The sequence below is a fragment of the Magnolia sinica genome, chromosome 18 (genome assembly GCF_029962835.1).
Source record: "Magnolia sinica isolate HGM2019 chromosome 18, MsV1, whole genome shotgun sequence".
Taxonomy (NCBI): domain Eukaryota; kingdom Viridiplantae; phylum Streptophyta; class Magnoliopsida; order Magnoliales; family Magnoliaceae; genus Magnolia; species Magnolia sinica.
This window is the reverse complement of record NC_080590.1, coordinates 15,600,704-15,620,083: the sequence shown is the minus strand read 5'-3', so window position 1 is coordinate 15,620,083 and position 19,380 is coordinate 15,600,704. Positions and strand designations below refer to the sequence as shown.

The 19,380-nt window shown below is 38.9% G+C and overlaps 1 protein-coding gene across 1 annotated transcript; it reads left to right on the top strand.

The window, feature by feature from the left end:
- Window positions 1-14,617: 14,617 nt before the first annotated feature.
- Window positions 14,618-15,435, top strand: LOC131232764 (protein LITTLE ZIPPER 1-like). The gene is made up of 2 exons (XM_058229238.1): window positions 14,618-14,834; window positions 14,926-15,435. Exons 1-2 carry the CDS (start codon window positions 14,731-14,733, stop codon window positions 15,140-15,142), a joined length of 321 nt encoding a protein of 106 aa, XP_058085221.1. The 5' UTR covers window positions 14,618-14,730; the 3' UTR covers window positions 15,143-15,435.
- The last annotated feature ends 3,945 nt before the right edge of the window (window positions 15,436-19,380 follow it).

Sequence of the window (19,380 nt, the reverse complement as noted above, 5' to 3'; positions counted from 1 at the left end):
TCATTTTAAATAACCAATCTAAGACCATATGACTGAGACGAGTTGTGCCGACACAAACTTTATTCGAGCCTTTCACATCATTTTGCTGTTTTATGTACTAACTAATACTGTGTGCCTCCTAATGTATAATTCCATTTTGATCCGTCATTCAATCATATACGTATATGTATGTATTCGAGGTGACAACGACAATGACCATAGAAGAGTAACAATCGAGCATATATGTGTGTGTGTGTTTGAGATGATGACAACAATGACCATGAAAGAGTAGCAATCCTATATATATATATATATATATATATAGTATGTAGTATGTATGTATGTATTTAAGATGATGACAACGATGACCATGAAAGAGTAGCAATCCAGAAGGCAATTGATTGCACGGGAAAAAAATGGGCGTTGGGTGCAGGGATAGATACTTGGGATGATGTGGACCACATGGGTGTGTGAGGGTACCCATCATCAAAGGCATTTACAAGATGGGGGTGAGAAAATGGTTCATTTCCTGGTTGACTACCACTTCTCTATGCAATAAGAGTTAGATGGAAAAAGAAAAGGTGGTCCTCCAAAGATGCCCATGTCTTTGCTTTGGCTCGACCTTCCATGTTCAAAATGCCATGATGATCGTGGATGATGGATGATGATGATGCATCATCCATACAAGGAATTAAAGGATTTCATCCAGCTAGACCTGGTCCTCAAAAATGGCCTTGACTCTAATGCACTTTCTCCATTCAAACATGTATGATGATGCATCGAAAGCTATAACCCCCTAATTGGACCACATGAAAGGAGGGAGTTTCTTGAAGGATTGGGAGTTATTTGATACTCGGGTAGCTTATGTTGCTTCATACTCAGGCACACAGGAATTATACACATGGCACATATATTTACTTAAATTGAACCGACTTAAGCATGTGACCTACTGTTGTTAAGTCATATTCTTGAAATACGATTGATTGAATAGTCCTAACTGCTGATTTATGGACATTTTTTATTGAAGCAAGACCATTGGATTTTTTAAAAATTTTAATAGTCTAATCAATGCCTACCAATCCAATATTTAGATAATCAAATAAGCTTAATTTCTTGTTAAAGATAAATATGAACATGGGACCTATTATTTGGACAGTTTTATTTGACTTACTTGTGTGTCACGCATACAACTTATGAGTGCCTGCATATCATCCACCAACTATGTCAGAGTATCAAAGTTTTTCTCCTAAAGGATGGAGAGAAAATGAATGCATGGGACCATCTCCTGTGGAGGCGCCTGACAGGGACCACGCTCCATCTGGAGCCCAACTCTCTCTCTCTCTCTCCCCTTTTGATTTGGGTATTACTCTATAAGTAGCTATCCATGACCCATACGTCTTATGCACTTGGCGATATTTGATACTCTGGCTGTGTCATGCTTCATACACAGGCCCTTAAAAGTGGTACACGTGGCATGTATTAACTCAAATTAAATACACTAAATTGTGGAATCTAATATTATTGCTAAGCTAAATTATAAAAATTCAGACTCGTTGAATAATTCTAACTTATATTTCGTAGACACTTGTTTTTTAAAATAAAACTTTTTACTTTATTTTTAACTGTCCAATAAATATTCACCAATCCAATAGTTAGAGAATCAAACAAAAGCAAATTATTGTTCATGATGCATTTAAGATGGTACGAATAATTTGTACTGTTTAGTTTGAATTGCTCGTATGCCACGTATGCAATTTCACTGTAATTTCCAACTGCTTGCGTATGATCCATCACAGTATGCCAGAATTAATTACCAGAGATCCCATGCTTAGAAACTGTTCATACCTAGATAGAGGCATCTATGAAGTCTAAATTGCTTATATGTTGGGTCCCATCATTTTGGACTACTCACGTGTATAAGTCCACCTGTCAGATGATCATCGATGCTGAATGCTGGGATTTTCTTTCTCATTGCATGTTGGGGAATGATGATACAATCTTGGAAGTTTGAGCTGTGTGGGGCCCAGATTTTTGTATGAGTGCAATCCAACCCATCCATTAGATCGTCACCCGAATGTTAGGCCCTCATACAAAAATTCAATCTGACCATAACTCAGGTGGACCACACCAAAGGGAGCAACCGTGGAGCTGAGGAAGTCCGCTGTGTGGTATATATATCATCCAACACATTCATCAGGCGCTTCACACCAGGATAAAGAGAAAACGAAATTCAGGCCATTCAAAAACTCAGGTGGGCCACAAGAAGTGAATATATAGGTTTTATGTGTGATTGGTGCGTTGCTACCTTTGTTGTGTCCCAAATGAGTTTTGTATTAGGATTCTTGAGATGTAAGATGAACATAAAAAATCACACCAGATGCATGGTTTGGATTCCACAAACATATCATGGGTGGGCCACACACTGCTCGAATGTACAGTAATTACCATTAGTCGCGTGGGATCATCATTGTCGGGAGGACTTCTTTACAACGGCCTAGATTGTAATCCTCAAAAGTCGTCCAACCAGTATTTAGAAATATCGAACCGGCGTGATTTCCGGATACGGACATACACAGTAGGGCCAAACAAATGAAAGGTGATCTTGTATGTATGTGCCACGTGTACAGAGATTGGTTGCTTTATATATACTATTTCGTTAATTAATTATTAGTGTAGTTTTGATTCTAATAAATAAATAAGTTCGAAGTCGTAAAGGAATCCCTCAACACTCGCTTCTATAATCGAGTAAATCTCTATTTATTTTTAAGCATGTGTTATTACCATACTAACATAAGTTTACGTAAGTTGAAGTTCGCCATGGTTTGGTGATCTTATCCATTGATCAACGATGGGGCCATCTGATCAATGGTCTGGATCAACAGACCACCCATAAGAATTCACGGACCGAGGATACTATAATGTGCTTGGTCGGAGGATCACATAAACCTCCATGTAATCTCCGAACCTCAGCTCACCAGTGAAAAAAAAAAAAAAAAAAGAAAGAAAGAAAGAAAGCATCCCCACATGAATGAGACAAACAGATTTTTTCGATCCAGACCGTTCAAATTATGGGTTTTAACTATGGGGAGGACAAAACCCAGAAATTATACTAATCTAACGATCCCAATTGAGTGATCTACCCATTTAATTTTAACCATTGGCCATTTTTTCTTGTATTTATCCACTCAATGGCCATGATCACATGATTAGGATTCTCCAATCAGCGTGATTTTCTTTTTTCTGCATGTGGCCCACTATCTAAAAAGTCTGGATTAATGTAAATTTATTCCACGATGTACAGTGAATGTTCATATGACTATGATCCACGATACGCCATACTCATGAGCTTTGCCAAGCCTACACGCGCGTACGGACGTGGAGTGGGTACTACCCCACCATCTAGCTAGGACCGGATAGGGGTTCTGAGGGGCCATCGTGATGTATTGGTTTTATCCACACCGTCCATCCATTTTTCCATATCATTTTGACGTATAATCCCAAAATTAGGCAGTTCCAAGGCTCAAATGCACTACACAGTGGGGATTAAACACTTACCGTTGAAAACTTTTTGGAGGCCACAAGTTTTGGAGAAGATGATATTTGTGTCTTCCCTTCATTCAGGTCCATGTGACCTTATGAACTGGTTGGATGGAAATTAACCATCACGGTGGGCCCTAGGAAGGCTTCAACGGTAGGTGTTATTATCACCGATCCTTCCTGTGGTGTGGTCCACTTGAGATTTGTATCTGTCTCATTTTTGGGCTTGTTCCCTAAAATGATATGGAAAAATGTATGGACAGTGTGGATGAAACCCATACATCATGGTGGCCCCTCAGAGCACCTGTAAGTTAGTAGGGAGTCTCTATAGGCCGGGCTCGGGCCTGTCAAAGTAGACTTTTGAATAGGGCCTGCCCGACAGACCGGCTGGAAAAGTTCAAAATCCAGGCCGAGACAACCCAGGCCCGGCCCGTTGACAGCCCTACGTACAAGGCGGGCCATCTACACCGCTAGCACATGAGCCAGCATGGGATACGATTATGAGATCTGACCTTCCATCAGGTGGACCCCACAATGTATATGGCCAGGCCCAGAAAGCAAGTGTGATTCACTAATCGGATACGCTACACGGCTATAAACAACAACAAAAAAGAAAAGAAAAGGAAAAAAACAGTTTTTTCTTAGTATTACAGCTGTTTTTAATTTGTGTCCCACATGATTATGAACCACCCTGATTTTTTAGGCCCGATTATCTACACGGTCAGACCCACCTGATGGACCATTTGGATCTTGCACCTATGGGCCATTCTGGCACATCTGCTAGCGTGTAGGTAGATTGACTTACACCCCCGTGTCAGCTTAGCAAACCCGTCATTCTCAATTCAAGAAAAATCTCTGCTAGCTAAACACCCGCCCATGCACACGATATCGCACACGCCAATACGTCACACGTGCGAGAGAACCGTAGGAGGACTGCACCGTTTAAATCTTCTATCATAACAATCAAGCTGATTCACTTCTTATGTGGGCCCAATGAAAAAAAGGTTACAAAACAATCTCATGGCTACAAAAAATAGTTTTAACATATGATGCCAAAGAATCTGAAGAACGGAAATCGCTGGGTTATCTTTCAATCAGGATCGTCAATCTAGTGGAACCCACTATGGATAGAAACTGATTCGACATATGCATAAATCAGATGATCCTAACCATCTAAGTAGTGGCCTTCAAATCGATGGTGGGGAAGAAAATCATTTAATAGCCAACACTGAGTGCTAGAAAGTAAAGATAAGTATGATTTTCAAAACATATTGTCCGTCCATTATGAGGCCCACTAGTTCGACAGTTCAGATGGATGTGCAACGCAGAGAGATGCCTCTAACATATTCGGGTGCTTCCTGCTCTACTTTCTAACCATCCGTTTGTTTTGTGGATGTCACCGAATGCTCGCGGCAACTACTCGAGGCCTATCTGGGAACGTGGATTTGGAACGCCTAATTCGGAACCCCTGGACTTGAAATCCTCCTATTGCCGAATCAAAATCAAATTTAATCTAAAAACAACTATGTATGGTATATTTACATGGGCTTGAGTTTAATTACTAAATTAACTTTAATATATCTGATTAGCGAACTATGTAATCTTTAACATAATGGTTGTAATAAGCCCGCTGAAATATATGCTTTGCCTAAAAATGATGAAATTTCAAGTCTCGGATGGGCCACAATCACAAAATCATGAGTGACTAACCAACAAATTTTAACTGATTTACATGGACAATGTTTAGACGGTGCTGATCATCATATTAAAGTAATTATAGTGATGCAATTGATAATCTAATTGTTTTAGAACATCATTAGTGAGCTATGTACCCAATAAAATAATAGTCCCGTAACATACATGTTATACATGCAACTTGGATTTCAAACCCCCGGTTACTCTATGGTGCCAAATGAACAGGAGATTTGAGATCCCTCCAAATCCATGGTGCCAAACGAACCCTTACAACATATTTAAACCAAATGACGATTTGGGGTACTTCCAAACGCAGGCTAAGATAGGAAAGAGGGAAAGGCCCACCAAGCAGAGGAGGGCATGTGATGGAGGGGAGCATCATCATCAACAACAACATCATCCAAGTAAGAGAGATGAATAGAGCCAAAACGGCCCTTCCCTTTCCAAACATAAATGAGCATGGCATCTGCACTCGAGTGCACACGAAGAAAATCGACAAAACACCTAACTCATTGACTCGTCCCCAACCACGAGAGCATGACACCCACGGTTCATGTCCCATGGACCCGAATCTTCTACAATCCCTCTTTTACACGCACCTCGTAAAGAATTAAGTTCTGTGGACCCACCAACATCTAATCCGTCCAACAGGTGGGCCATAGTGGCTGCCGACACCTATGGATTCAGGAACTAATAGTTGTACGTGGCAAGTATATATTCAACTTCAAACGAGTAACGATTTAAATGGCTCTTAAACCGAAAATTACCCTGATTTACTAACTAGCTAATTGTAGGATATTTAGGAGGCGTTTAGATCCTAAGTTAATTTAGATAAACTACTTATGCCATAAATAACTTACCTCGGTTTCACTTAGTCACCAAATAGATATATTCACCAAAAGTCTACTTGATTCCTCTTACATTCACTATCCATCATGTGGGGCCAACCTTTGATTTTGTATTGTTCGTGGTGTGGCCCCACCTTTGATGTAGGCCCTCCATCATGCAAGGCCAGCCTTGGTTGTGGACCATTTGTTATTAGGGGTTGACCTTTAATATGCATATTTCACTAGGGTCCACCTTTGACCTTTGATGTCAGTCATCCATATGCCCTAGCAGCAGTGCTATTGTCCATCATGTGGATCTTCAATATTCACTACCCATGATATACAGTCCACCTTTGGTGTGGACCATCCATCATGTGGGCCTACCTCTAATATGGGTCATCCATCATGTAGAACTTGCCTTGGATATGGGTGACTCATCATTAGGCTGACCTTTGATGTGGACTGTCTCTCATATAGGGCTCCCCTTGAGGTGGATCATCCATCATGTGGGGCTTACCATTATTAATTGCCCATCATGTGGAACCCACCTTGGATGTGGGTTGCCCATCATGCCGGGTTCACCTTGGATGTGGACCATTCATCATTAGGGGTAAACCTTTGATGTAGATCGTCCATCAAGTAGGGCCCACTAAATCCTCTACCCATTCTTTGGATGATTTTCCAATGCCATGAACTTATAACTGTTCATGCCACATGAGCATCTTCCCTTAAATAATTGTCATAAGTTTTTTATCGTCACCAATTAAAATGAATGAAAGAAGTTACTTTTGGGTAAAAAAACATTACTATTTCTTAAAGGCTATTTATTTAAGTTTAATAACCAAACTCGCTTACTTAAGAAAAGTAACTTATTAACTTTTGTAAGTTAAAAAATATACTTATTTGGCATATCCAAATGGACCCTTGACTTTTGGTCAAGTTGATGTCCGAATTTAAGAAACAAATGCCCATTGATCAGAGATTTGATTTATTAAATCAAGCATTAGACTTTCTATGTTGACCTATCTACGAATTGTCCTACAATTTGGATGGTTTTCTTCAAGCTAGTGTTTGTCACCAACACAAGTTCTAAGTGCCAGAGTATCAACCATCACGCTATGCCAGAGTATCAAATGACTCACCCCTTTTCTTTTTTGTTAGGAGTATCATTGAGATGGGCAGATGGGCGCTGGAACATGATGCATCTCAAAATAGGAATGGAGTGTTGTACGCCCTAGGTTCATAGATCGAAATGGCCAAAATGCCTTCAGGGCCTGTTTGGATTGTAAATTGTAATAGTAATTTGGTGTAGAAGTGTAATGATTGTAAATTATAGTAGTTGTCTTTTGAAAATAAGTAATTTGGCCAACAATTCCCATATTAAGATAAGGGTGATAAATTTGTACTAATGATACTTTTATATTATATTAATGTCAAATTATAAAGAAAAATACACTGATGTACATGTTTGATTAAGAGATTTCAATTGCAGTACAATGCAAAATTATAAAAATTATAAATTCCTTTACTTAACTCTTATTATATTTGCATTTGACTGTCAAATGACGGGTTTAAACAATTATTGTAAAACTATAATAATTATACTTTTATAATACATTACTGATGTAATAGCTTTCATAAAATGCTCCAAGATACTGTTAGTAAAGGTATGTGAGTGACAGAAATAGAGGAGCAAAAGGCCAAGGAAAATTTGTAGTTACGTGCAAGCATGGTTCTTGAAGAGAGAGAGAGAGAGAGAGGCTCTAGAATGATTTCAATGGTGGATTGATTCATTCTCACTTTTTTCAACTTCTGTACTCACTCCAATTTTACAACGATCTTGATTTTAGATTGATGTCCTAAAAGGAATGAATTTCACAAAGTCATAATAGTGATCTGTCAAAGACTTTGTTTCATATGCTCCTTGGTACGACTTCACTTGCACAGGTTACACAGAAAGATGACGCATGAATGGATTTAAATGAAAAAAATAAAAATAAAAAATGCTCTCAATTGAAGAAGGCCAAACAAACTCTAATTTTATTTTTTTAATTGAAAGTTAAAACTAACCCTCATGAGTAATTTCAAGTGTAAAATTGGCCAAACGCTACTCACATTATATATGTGATCATAGAATTATTAACTCATTGCTTGATAAAAATAGGTGAGAGCTAAAAAATCAAAAGCTAAGATGGAAATGGCTCCAAACAATGATGAAGAAATTGGCCACATGTGTTGGTGTTTTTATCTTGCTGCAGTGTATGTTTAGCTTTCATAAACTCAAGGAGAAAACAAAGGAACCGTCTGGACTTTTTGGAGTTCTCCTCAGCTCTCTCATTCCACAAGGGTTGTATGTGATTTTCCCGACTTGGTATATATTGGAATCCAACCTATACAATAAGGTTGCCTTTAATGATGCCCCCAAAAATATAATCCACCCCATGAATTTGAAGGTTTTTGGGTGATTGTTCATTGATTTCTACAATGCGGCACACCTAAATAACTATAAAGACCTGATTCTTAGATCCTACCATCATTTTGGTGGGGGCCACTTAATGCTTGGGTTAAACATCATACGCAACGAGATTCACATCAGCAATGGTGTATGACGAATCACTCTCGTGGATGATTCTTGCACTATCAAGATATTCCACGCGCACTCTTGTAGATGAGTTGCTATTGCTGAATAGAGAGGAGTTGCTCAAAAATTCTGACCTTGGAAAGTAATTTGTTGAAACAGGATAATTGAGTATCTTTCATTTTTAACTGTTCAATAAATATCCACTAATCTAATGGTAAAGTAATCAAGTAAGCATTATTTTTTGTCCATAACAAATCTAATTTGAGACTTATTATATTCATAGTTTAATTTGAATTACATTCATTCTATGTATCATAATTATCATCGGAGCTTTATTCCAATTAATTCAATTGGGGTTGGCTACGTGAATTCCATTTTATGAAGGGCCAAATCTTCAATTAGGTCATTGGTCAGCAAAGCCTTATTATTAGTATTATTATTATTATTACTACTGCTATCCACGTTGTTTTCCATTGCCCTTTTGAAGCCTTCACACATCCAAATTTTATGTGCATGCGTATCATCCACTACACTCTGCCCGAGTATCAAAGTTTTCCTTTCAGTACAGTAGGGTGGATAAGTGTGCGTACGTGTCCCTGAATAAAAACCAATGATGTGAATCTTGTAACTGATGAAATTTGAGTTGAATGATCATGTAATTTTGTCCTTACACTTTTGGTAGAGTTGTCAATTTTGAAACAATCACCGACTTTTTCTTTTCTTTTATTATTATTTTTATTATTATTTTTACTACGAGTGAATCTACCCTTACACGTGGGTCGTGACTTGGAGAAGCGTTTTATACTTTACAGGGTCCCACAGTAGATGGGACGACCATAATCGTCTGATCAGGTGACTTTTGGGACACGTGGACCGTTAAATGAGGTAGTTTAATGGATCATATTCATGCGGCAGAAAAGTCTTTCGATTGGACTGCGAGGATCTTCCGATACGTTCAGAATTTCTTCTGTCACAAATTCATAATAGGGCATGCGAGATCAACGGTTCAGATCTCCATTGGTGGGTCATTTTGAGTTTAAACTGAGTGGGCGTTTGGAGCGGCGTAAAATGCAAAATCTAAAACGAGTAGGTTCCTACCTTTCGTTCAAGGGGATATTATTTTAGCAAAAAGAGATTTAATATGCAGGCCACTGCATAAAAGTTCTACGAATCGATCTTCTCATGTTACATGTGGAAAAATTTCATTATGATCTGGACCGTTGATCTAGTAGCCCACCTTATCGATGGACCATGATCAGAGGCGATTGGACAACTTTGTGAGATTTACTACTTGAATGCAGACCACTGCGGTAACCTTCCCCTTTGAAGGCCATGTAAGTCTAACCCGCTTGTTTTCATCCACAACGTGGCCCACCAGAACGACAGTCCCAATCAACAGTCCTGTTTGCCACGTTTGCCATAAACAGCATGTTGGGTCCCTCTCAGCTTGACTTGCGGAGGCAAGCCCGGCTCATCAGTCATCACTACATAGGACAAATATGCATCAGATCCACCTCGTCCATCAGGCGTACTGTTCCATGATCCTAAAGCCAAATCAAATTCCCATAGGTGGGCCATACCACAGGAAACGATGAAAAATCCGGCCTACAAATCTAAATTCACGTGGTGTGGCCTACATGAGTCTTGGAATGTTCTGATCGTCGGGGAATCCATTCATCCTTGTGGCACTCAGACGATTGGATTGGATGGCAGATACAGATAACTGCAAACCCCAACAACGATTTCAATAATGGGACTTCCATCTCAATTGTTTCCCACGGTGCAGCTCACCTGACCGTTGAATAAGCCTGATTTTGGGACCCAGTCCAACTACTGGGTGGCACCCTTTAATGGGTCGGGTGAATATCATCCACATGAAGTCGTTCCATCCACTTCAGCAACAAAAGTAAGAAGAAGAAAAAGCATTCTTCCCACTCTCACTAGTACCTTCTAATGTACTCTGCCGTACTCGACACACTAATCTTTTTTACTTAAGGAGTTATTATACTTTTTTAAGTTAACATGAAACTAATATGACTTTGACATGATGAGAGCACATGCACCAATATATTCAACAAGTGCCAATGTGGAAAATTCTGCAAGATTAAGGTCTTTTGCAAGTGTCCCCTCCCATGTGCCCATGCAGCCCTATTATCTCTATCTGTACCAGGCAATGCTTATTGGCACTTTTACACTATACTTCCAAATCTTTGTACAGACTTTGAAAATAAAAATTCTTCCTTTTTTTTACACACACACACCCCCACACCACACACTCACATGCCTCCATACCACATGGGCACTCAATCCATGATCTCCCACTGAGCCATCGAGCTAGACCCGTGCAGACTCTAACCTATAGATGCTCCATGTTGGGAATATTTTTAGAGCCTGTTTGGCCTAAAAATGAGTTCATCTCATTTTAGCTAATTGTAATTATGTATTGGAGATCTTCTTCTTTTTTTTTTTGTTTGGGGGGTGGGGGGTAAAGATAAAAGAGAATCTCTTTAATCAGACTACCAACCATTGAATAATCCATAAATCAATGCTGTTAAAATCTTATGCATCCCAGGCAATTACCTTATAGAAGTCTTAATTGGAATTTAAAAGAAAGAAAGAAAAAAAAAGAAAAGAAAAAAAAGAAACCAAACAAATTAACGACAAGAAAGAACTATCACCATTATCATTATCTAAGCTTTATACCAATTAATTGAGGTTGGCTAAGTGAATCTTGTTTGGCCATTCTACCCTATCAAGAGCTATACTTTCAGTTAGACCATATGTCATTGAAAATTTTCTTATTGCCAGCACTCAACTTTTTGGGCCATCCCTTGTCATTTAAGAACTATTAACTTTGTATCAACTCACTCCAAACTGACACAATTTTAGTCTTCGTTGCACTTGATTAGATGCTCTAAGTCTACTTTTCTTAATCTTATTTCCTATTACTGCTCCTCCTTATTCCCTCAAATGCATTCATTTCAAATTTAGCATATTGGACAAAATTAGAAGCTTAGATGACATGTACACCCCACATTGATTGATAGATGCACCTGATGTTCTACTTGTGGGTGGCTTTAACAAGATCAGAAGCAAATTGGGGTAAGGGCTTCTAACTTCGCGAATTAAGCCAAGTTCCAATTTTGATTTGCCAGTTACTTATTTCATGGCTTAAATTAGCAGATCCTACTGTGGAGATGAAAATACCCACATTAATAGTAGGATGGATTCCAACATTGAATAGTTCGGTGGATAAGAATATTTATCCATTTATAATGGAAATCACATTGGAAATATAAGCCAAAACGTCTCCAAATTGAGCCTTAGCTATTAGTAAAGCAGTCATACTTCCTTCACCTAAACAACTTGATTTAGCAGCTCTTTCCAAAAGGCGTGAATGCAAATAAAAAATATCTCTTGGATAAGCTTCTTGACACGGTGATCAATATTCAGTAAGGTAGGTGAAAATACTCCCTCCCATTAAGAAATAAAGTAATTAATTTTTTTTACTATAATACTTACCACAATTAAATAAAGGGGTGTGCTTAAATGCATCGGAACTATTGCAACAACATATGTCCGGACTCTAGCCTTCTTCTTCTTCTTTTTAAATAACATGGATTTGTTTGAAAAGCTTGCATGGGGGATGTTTCAACTCTTTGATTATAAAAATCATAAGCGTTTACGTTCAAAGCAAAAGAACCAAATTATAAAAAAAAAGTTGAAATAATTCAATTAAGATCTTTAATTTGTTAGCTTTTCCCATAAAAATTAGATGCAAGTAATTTGGATCATTGGAAGACTTGGATATAAAGTCTAACGTCCTGAGTTTTGGATTGCAATACCTCAACAGGCATTCTAGCAAACCTCTTACTATAGTAACCAACGGCCTTGGATGGCATAGGGACTCCACCGTATGAAGCGACACCTACCATGAAGCAGTTTGGATCACTGGAAGTCTTAAAGTTCCAACTTATTATATTGCAATACCTCAGAATTTATACTAGCAAACCTCTTACTACATTACAACTAGACATACCGTATAGCAATTTGGATCATTGGAAGACCTAGATTCAAAGTCTAAAAATTCAGAGTTACTGTATTCTTGTTGTATTCAATCCTCAGGATATATTCTAGCAAACCTCTTGCTGCGGGACACCCCGACATATGACCATAGATGCATAGGGACATTCCACCGTACAAAGTGAGACCACTATGTACCGATTTGGATTATTGGAAAACCTAGATTCAAACTCTCATTGTATTGCAATAGCTAGGGGTGTATTTTAGCAAACCTCATACTATAGTATGCTCCACATAACATGGATGCATAAGGACTTTCCAACGTACAAGTGAGACAGCTATGTAAGCAATCTAGATTATTGGAAGACTTAGATTCAAAGTGTAAAGTTGTGAGTTTTTGTATATCAATAGCTTGGGACCTATTCCACCAAATCTTTTAGTATAATGCGCCCAAACATACATCCAGCCTCTTATTAGGGTCCGAAGCTATGGTTCAGTGGTAGATAGAGTGCATTTCAACATTGAGGTCATGGATTCTAGTGCCTATGTGGTGTGTGCGTGAGTGTGTGTTAAAATTTTAAATAAATAAATAAAACACCAAATCTCTTACCATAATACACCCAAACATACATCCAGCCTCTTATTAGGGTCTATGGTTCAGCAGTAGATAGAGTGCCTTTCAATATTGAGATCATGGATTCTAGTGCCTATGTGGTGTATGCGTGAGTGTGTGTTAAAAATTTAAATAAATAAACAAGAAAAAAACACGAAGTGTCTTACCATAATACACCCAAACAGACAGCCATGGGATTCAAAGGGACTTCCCTAATCTCATTAATCGGATGATCATAGTAGTTCATTTGGCGGACACCAAATGAAAGCTGAAAAGAATGTTATAACGGTCCAAATCAAGCGGTTAAGAGTTTGGTCAGTGTATTCATCTACGCTCCATCCGACATAGGCCCTTTGATTTGGACAGAATTGATAAGCATGCATTTATGCCACTTGCAGCGTGTACTAGCTTTAGAGTCTTTTCCAAAATATGAAGTAGAACAGTGGCGAATGACCATTAAAAACATTTCGTTGGCCACATAAGTTTTGGATCAAGCTGATATTTGTGCTTTCCCTACATCCAGGTCTGTACTACCTTATTAACAGGTTGGATGGCAAATAAACATTAAGGTGGGCCGTAGGATGTTTTAACGGAAGGCATTCAATAACCCTTGTTCCCTGTGGTGTGGTCCACTTTGAGAATTTGATCTGCTTTATTTTTGAGACCATGCCATGAAATCAGCTGGAAAAACTGATGGACGGCGTGGATATACAACACATACAACAAGGTCCGGCCCACCGTCAGGGAAACAGCTGCTACGGTGTTATCCGGGCAACACCTAAATCGCTCTCTTTTGTCCTTTGCCACAGTGTACCAGACACGTTAGGGCCATTCATCAAGCGTGGCCCACCCTCAACATGGCCGGACTCAATACCATGCCGGTTATTTTCCAAAATTTTCTCGTACATGTGTGGCCCACCTGGCGGAAGGAAAAGCCTATTTTTTTGTGCCGGGGCATGTTCCCGTCGGCCCCACATGAAGAATGGCCCGGGACTCTCCCACGGACCTATCCGTACCGTCAGACTCGACGTAGACAGGCAATGGGAGGAGGTGCAGTTAACATCCATGCATGGCATGCTCTTTCTTTTTTTCTTTTAGGAATCTTCCAAGGGGCATTTCCGTCCGTTTGCGGTTCAAAAAAGTACTCGAAAGTCGATGCCATCATCATCCATGACTAACACGAACCCGAAATAAGACCAAAGACACCGATCAATCATGATACCTCCAACCATCATTACGAATTTCTCTCTTCCACATTCCATCCATTCACCCATCTATCTATCCATCCATCCCATCCCATCATATCCATCCATACATAAACCACCCACCCATCTCCCTCTTTTTACTATATAAACGCAACGACATTCTCTCAATTTCCATTCATTCCTTCATCCACTGCTCAAAAGAAAAGATTAAAAAAAACACCCTATTTCATACAACAGCAGACTCATATACAAGCAAACACAAGCGTAAACATGTGTATTAATGCATCCAAATGCAGTCCTTTAATCTCCTCATTCTCTCCGGTCCACCGGCGTCGAATCAAGAGATCCAAGGTTCGAGTCAGGATCACACCAAGGTATGTCGAATCATAATTCCATTTTTATTTAATTAATTATTTATTTGTATTCGGTGTAAATATATTAATATTATGTGAAATGAATCGACAGTCGATCGGCATCAGAAGCAACAACAGGAAGAGGATCTGAAATGGCTTTACAGAACTTAAAGCTATACCTGGAAAACCGGTGTATAATCGAGGAGAACGAGAAGCTGCGGAAAAAGGCACTACTCCTGGACGAAGAAAATAAAGCATTGCTTTCAGAGATGAAGAAGAAATTCTCCCATCTTGATGAAATCACTACCGTCACCTCTAATAATCACTGAGTAGTCGTTTTTTTCTTTTTTCTTTTTCTTTCTTTTTTTTTTTTTTTGAATTTTGTGGGAAAATAAGAGGTGGGATGATTTTTCCTTCTAACATAATATATATGAATCTTGTCATTGGTAGGGAATAAGCTTGAACGGTTATTAGTTAGAGAGTTAGAGGGAAGGTATTTTTCTTGGGATTTGGGAATTGTGCACCACGTGCGCATTTTAGTGTATGATGTTAATTTTAGGCTGATGCGGTAATGGAGATGATTTACATATGAAAATTGAGATGCATATACGCACTTGTTCAAGTTGGAGGCGCACGAATGTGCTCACGTGCCATTTTTTTTTCTCTTTAATCTTTTTATTTTTATTTTTTGGCGTGGGGACCACTTCCACCACACGTAAGGGTTATATCAACTGTGTATCTGATGAGCGTGGAATGGAGATGATCCAAGAACTGAATCGATTGGACAGTCCTGATCATCCCGTTTGTTGTGCTTGGAGTGTTTATCGCGGGATATTAGGCAACAACGTGCTGTTGTCGCATTTACTACAGTGTTGATACGAAGTTCCCGATTCATTCGCCCATCGTCACGCTCATCAGACAACCTTAACCGTCTGATTTAACAGGAAAGGGACCGCTGACCAATTTTCTTTTAATTATCCATTCAATGGTGACAAATTGGACGGTTTGGATTGTTTGATCGGTGTTGATTTTGGCCTTTGCTCTGTTGAATATGAGGTCAACAATTTGTGCGGCTTGGATTGGCGTACATGTACGCCACATGTGCCTACATGTGGTTTGGATTGACGGAAATCCATGCCACGTGCACGAGGCAAAGCTGTTTTCCCCCACTCTGGAGGCAGTATTTAGATGGTGAGGATTGCTCAATTGGTGAATCCTGGAAGTTGGCCGATCCACCAAGAGACCATCTGGATCGTCTGATCCATCAGCCATGTGTACAACAGTAAATGGGCTCCGATACTTTACCCACAACATGGATCGATGTGACTCATCCGAGTTGACTCAGTTGAGTGTGATCTGGTTCAGCACGTCACTGGTTGAAGAATATGAGGCAACTTGGTCCAACTCATGACACCACTCATAACTGGACGAGTTGGCCTTGATCAACAGGAAGAAGAGGCTAAGGTGTTTGAATTTTCCTTGAATTACAAACTTTTCTAAGGCTGCCTTCTGATTGAATTACAAACACTTAGTCTAGGGTACATGTGGTTGCACCAAATATCATGAAATTTCATGATTAATCAGTCTAATTTGATGCAAAATGCATGATATTTCATTAAATTTGTACGACCATACACCCTTAGTTAAGAGAAAATGAAAAATAAAAAATAAAAAATTTGATTTTCCGAATATTCTCATCAAGGATGCAGCTGTTTCTATCAATTCCAACTTGAAGGAAATGCAACAATGGGCTTTTTTTATTCCCCCGTTATCAGACCAACACCTACAATTCAATCCAATAATACATCCAAACATGCCAAAAGGTTCAACTCATCAAGTATATAAATCACAGTTGGATGGCTAATTGATCAGATGATCCTAGCCATCTGATTATTAGATGATCCTAACATACATAACAAGGCATTAGCCCTCAAATTTGAATTATGTATTTGCAATTTAGTTAATTTTCCTTTACCTGACAAATAATTGCAATCAAATTTGACAATGCATCCAAACAAACCAAAAAGAAAGGCTCATAAAGAATCAAGACCACATTTGTATGGCTAACAAATCAAATGATCCTATTCCTAACAATCTGTTTGTTAGATAAACCTATTCACAATATTATTAACGAAGCAGCAGCCCTCAAATCAACATTTCTTTCTTCAAACTCCAACATGAAAGAAACACAATTGCGGTTTATTTAATCCTGCTTCATTAAACAGATAATTGCGATTCAACTCAATAGTGCATCCAAACACACCAAAAAGTATTTAAGCCCATAAAGAATCTTGACCACACACTTTCATGGCCAATTGGGTACATGAATCATAGAAGAAAACACCACACCGGATATTATTCCAATTACCCTAAATCCAATGTCCAATTGAATATATCAGTGAAGCTTAGTTCATTTGAACATAGCCACAACTGAAAACAAAACACAGCTGGGATATTGGTTTTCGCTTATCAGCCCTGACTACAAATATCGACTGGCGTTCAGCTGAATACATGAAGCTGAATTCATTTTGTACCTAGCGACAGCCGAAAACATTAACACAACTTGGTTAACAGTTTTCTGCTTTTTCGCCCTGAAATTAAAAGTCTCAACTTTGCCGAAACAAGCAAATATCAATTTACTGAAGCAGCTTTCCAACCGCCATCCATTCTGAGGTGCATCCAAACTTACCCTTGCAGAGTTTTCGGTACTCATGTTTCCAGAAGAGATCCTTGTTTGTTGCAAACAACCCCCATCTTGATCATACAATTCATCCAATCTGTAAATCAGGGCAGTCATCTGGCAGATATACTATAGATTATCCTCACCATCTGATTAGATAAAAGTTCTTCGCAACTAGCAACAACGGGCCTTTTCCATTTCTTTAAACATTACAGACCTTTCTCGTTAAAAACAATATCAATGGGAGAATAGATTACATGCCTATGGAGTCACGGCATTTTCATGCCTCCAGACTGTTTACCACACACATAGCACGTGCACAATGATATGAACCATACAGGATTCATCGACTGCCAATCCTTCTTTTTATTATTATCATACCATCTTAACCATCTAATAAATGGACCTTTCTTCACTTAATAGGAGACATTGCTGGTTCCTGGCTTTTAGTGTTCATTTGTGTACCACCAAGGGCTGGAACTGTCTAAAGATCGATTTTTGGACCATGACCCAATAACTATTAAAGCACAAATGGATGGTTTCAATCTAATCCATGTGTGCCGCATTTTCAGAATGACATGAAGGCATCGAATCCGCTCTCTTTGGAAAGTTTAGTGCATTCAAAATGACAAAAGGGTTAGCAAGTGCTGGCATGATAAGGCACATTACTCAGGCTAATGTTGTGTGGTCCATTCAGGTTGTACAAGCACAGCCCATTCTTCAGTAATCCACTTCGCTCAGATGATGATCTCACCATGGATGGCCCTGTGTATAAAAAATTTGGCCTTTCTTCCTTCATTCCTGTATTTTGTATTTTCTTCACAAACCCTATTTGTTAACCACTCAATTTCAGGTTTAGGACTTGTATCATCTGGAAGATTTCTTACGGGGACTGACGAACCATACCATTCAAACTTCCGACTGGAGCATTGTACAACACCTGTTATAGAGATTCTCAAGGGCTAGCCACCTAAAAGCATTCCAATTCATATGCAAAAATGATTTCATGCAGCCTCCCACTGGTTAGTTTGGAGGGAAGATCCGAGTTTTTGAGTCCTGCTGATGTACTCTTTTCCTTCTGCCTGAACTGCATATGCAACCAAAAACAAAGTTTATTTCACTTGCACCACATTACTTGTTTTCTCCCAAGCATAAGCCAATCTTCTTAAGACCCTCCAAGTAACCCACAAGCATTATTACCTTGTGATATTGCTCCGGCCTGACCATAAGATAATTAGTACCTACTTATCACAAGGACTAAATCATGATATGCCTGTAGTAGATAATTGGGTGGAGTTTGATTTATTCATTTTAAACAGCCCAGATGGGTGGGCCCACAGAATCTAAGGGTATCTATACAATCTTGGGGGACCTTCACATAAGGCCGAAGATGGTGGTCTACGTCCAATGGTTTGCCAAACCACTATAGGAGTGGAGATAATCTAATCATCTCCCTGATTCTACAGTTAAGATGGCCCCCAAACAATGATTAACGTTTTATTCCTATCACATCTGATCTCTCCTATATCCCAATCCGCCTCTTGTTACATTTAAAATTCAAAATTTTAAATTTCAAGAGTAAAATGGAGGGAAATTGAAGAAAAAAAATCATGTAGGACCCACTCACTTCTAGTTGGCCCTATTGCTGATATCGAACAATTCAGCCATGATTGTCCTCACCTAAAGTTAGATTGCACATTGCTACTCTATTCATACCATTTATTTCCAAAATACTAGTTGCGAGGGTGGCAAATGCATTTCCGATGCAACTCCCCCTTCCCCACTCTCTCAACTCAATCTAACCCCAGGAAATTATAAATAATAATAATAAAAAAACCTTAATCTTTCCAAAAAACGCTTTCAAGCCAAAATTGCCACCACCTGGTT

Bases quoted from the DNA above. Each gene is read 5' to 3' on its own strand.
- LOC131232764 (XM_058229238.1), top strand. From the start codon at position 14,731: ATGTGTATTAATGCATCCAAATGCAGTCCTTTAATCTCCTCATTCTCT. The intron at 14,835-14,925 runs GTATGTCGAATC...ATGAATCGACAG, and splicing joins CGAGTCAGGATCACACCAAG to TCGATCGGCATCAGAAGCAA.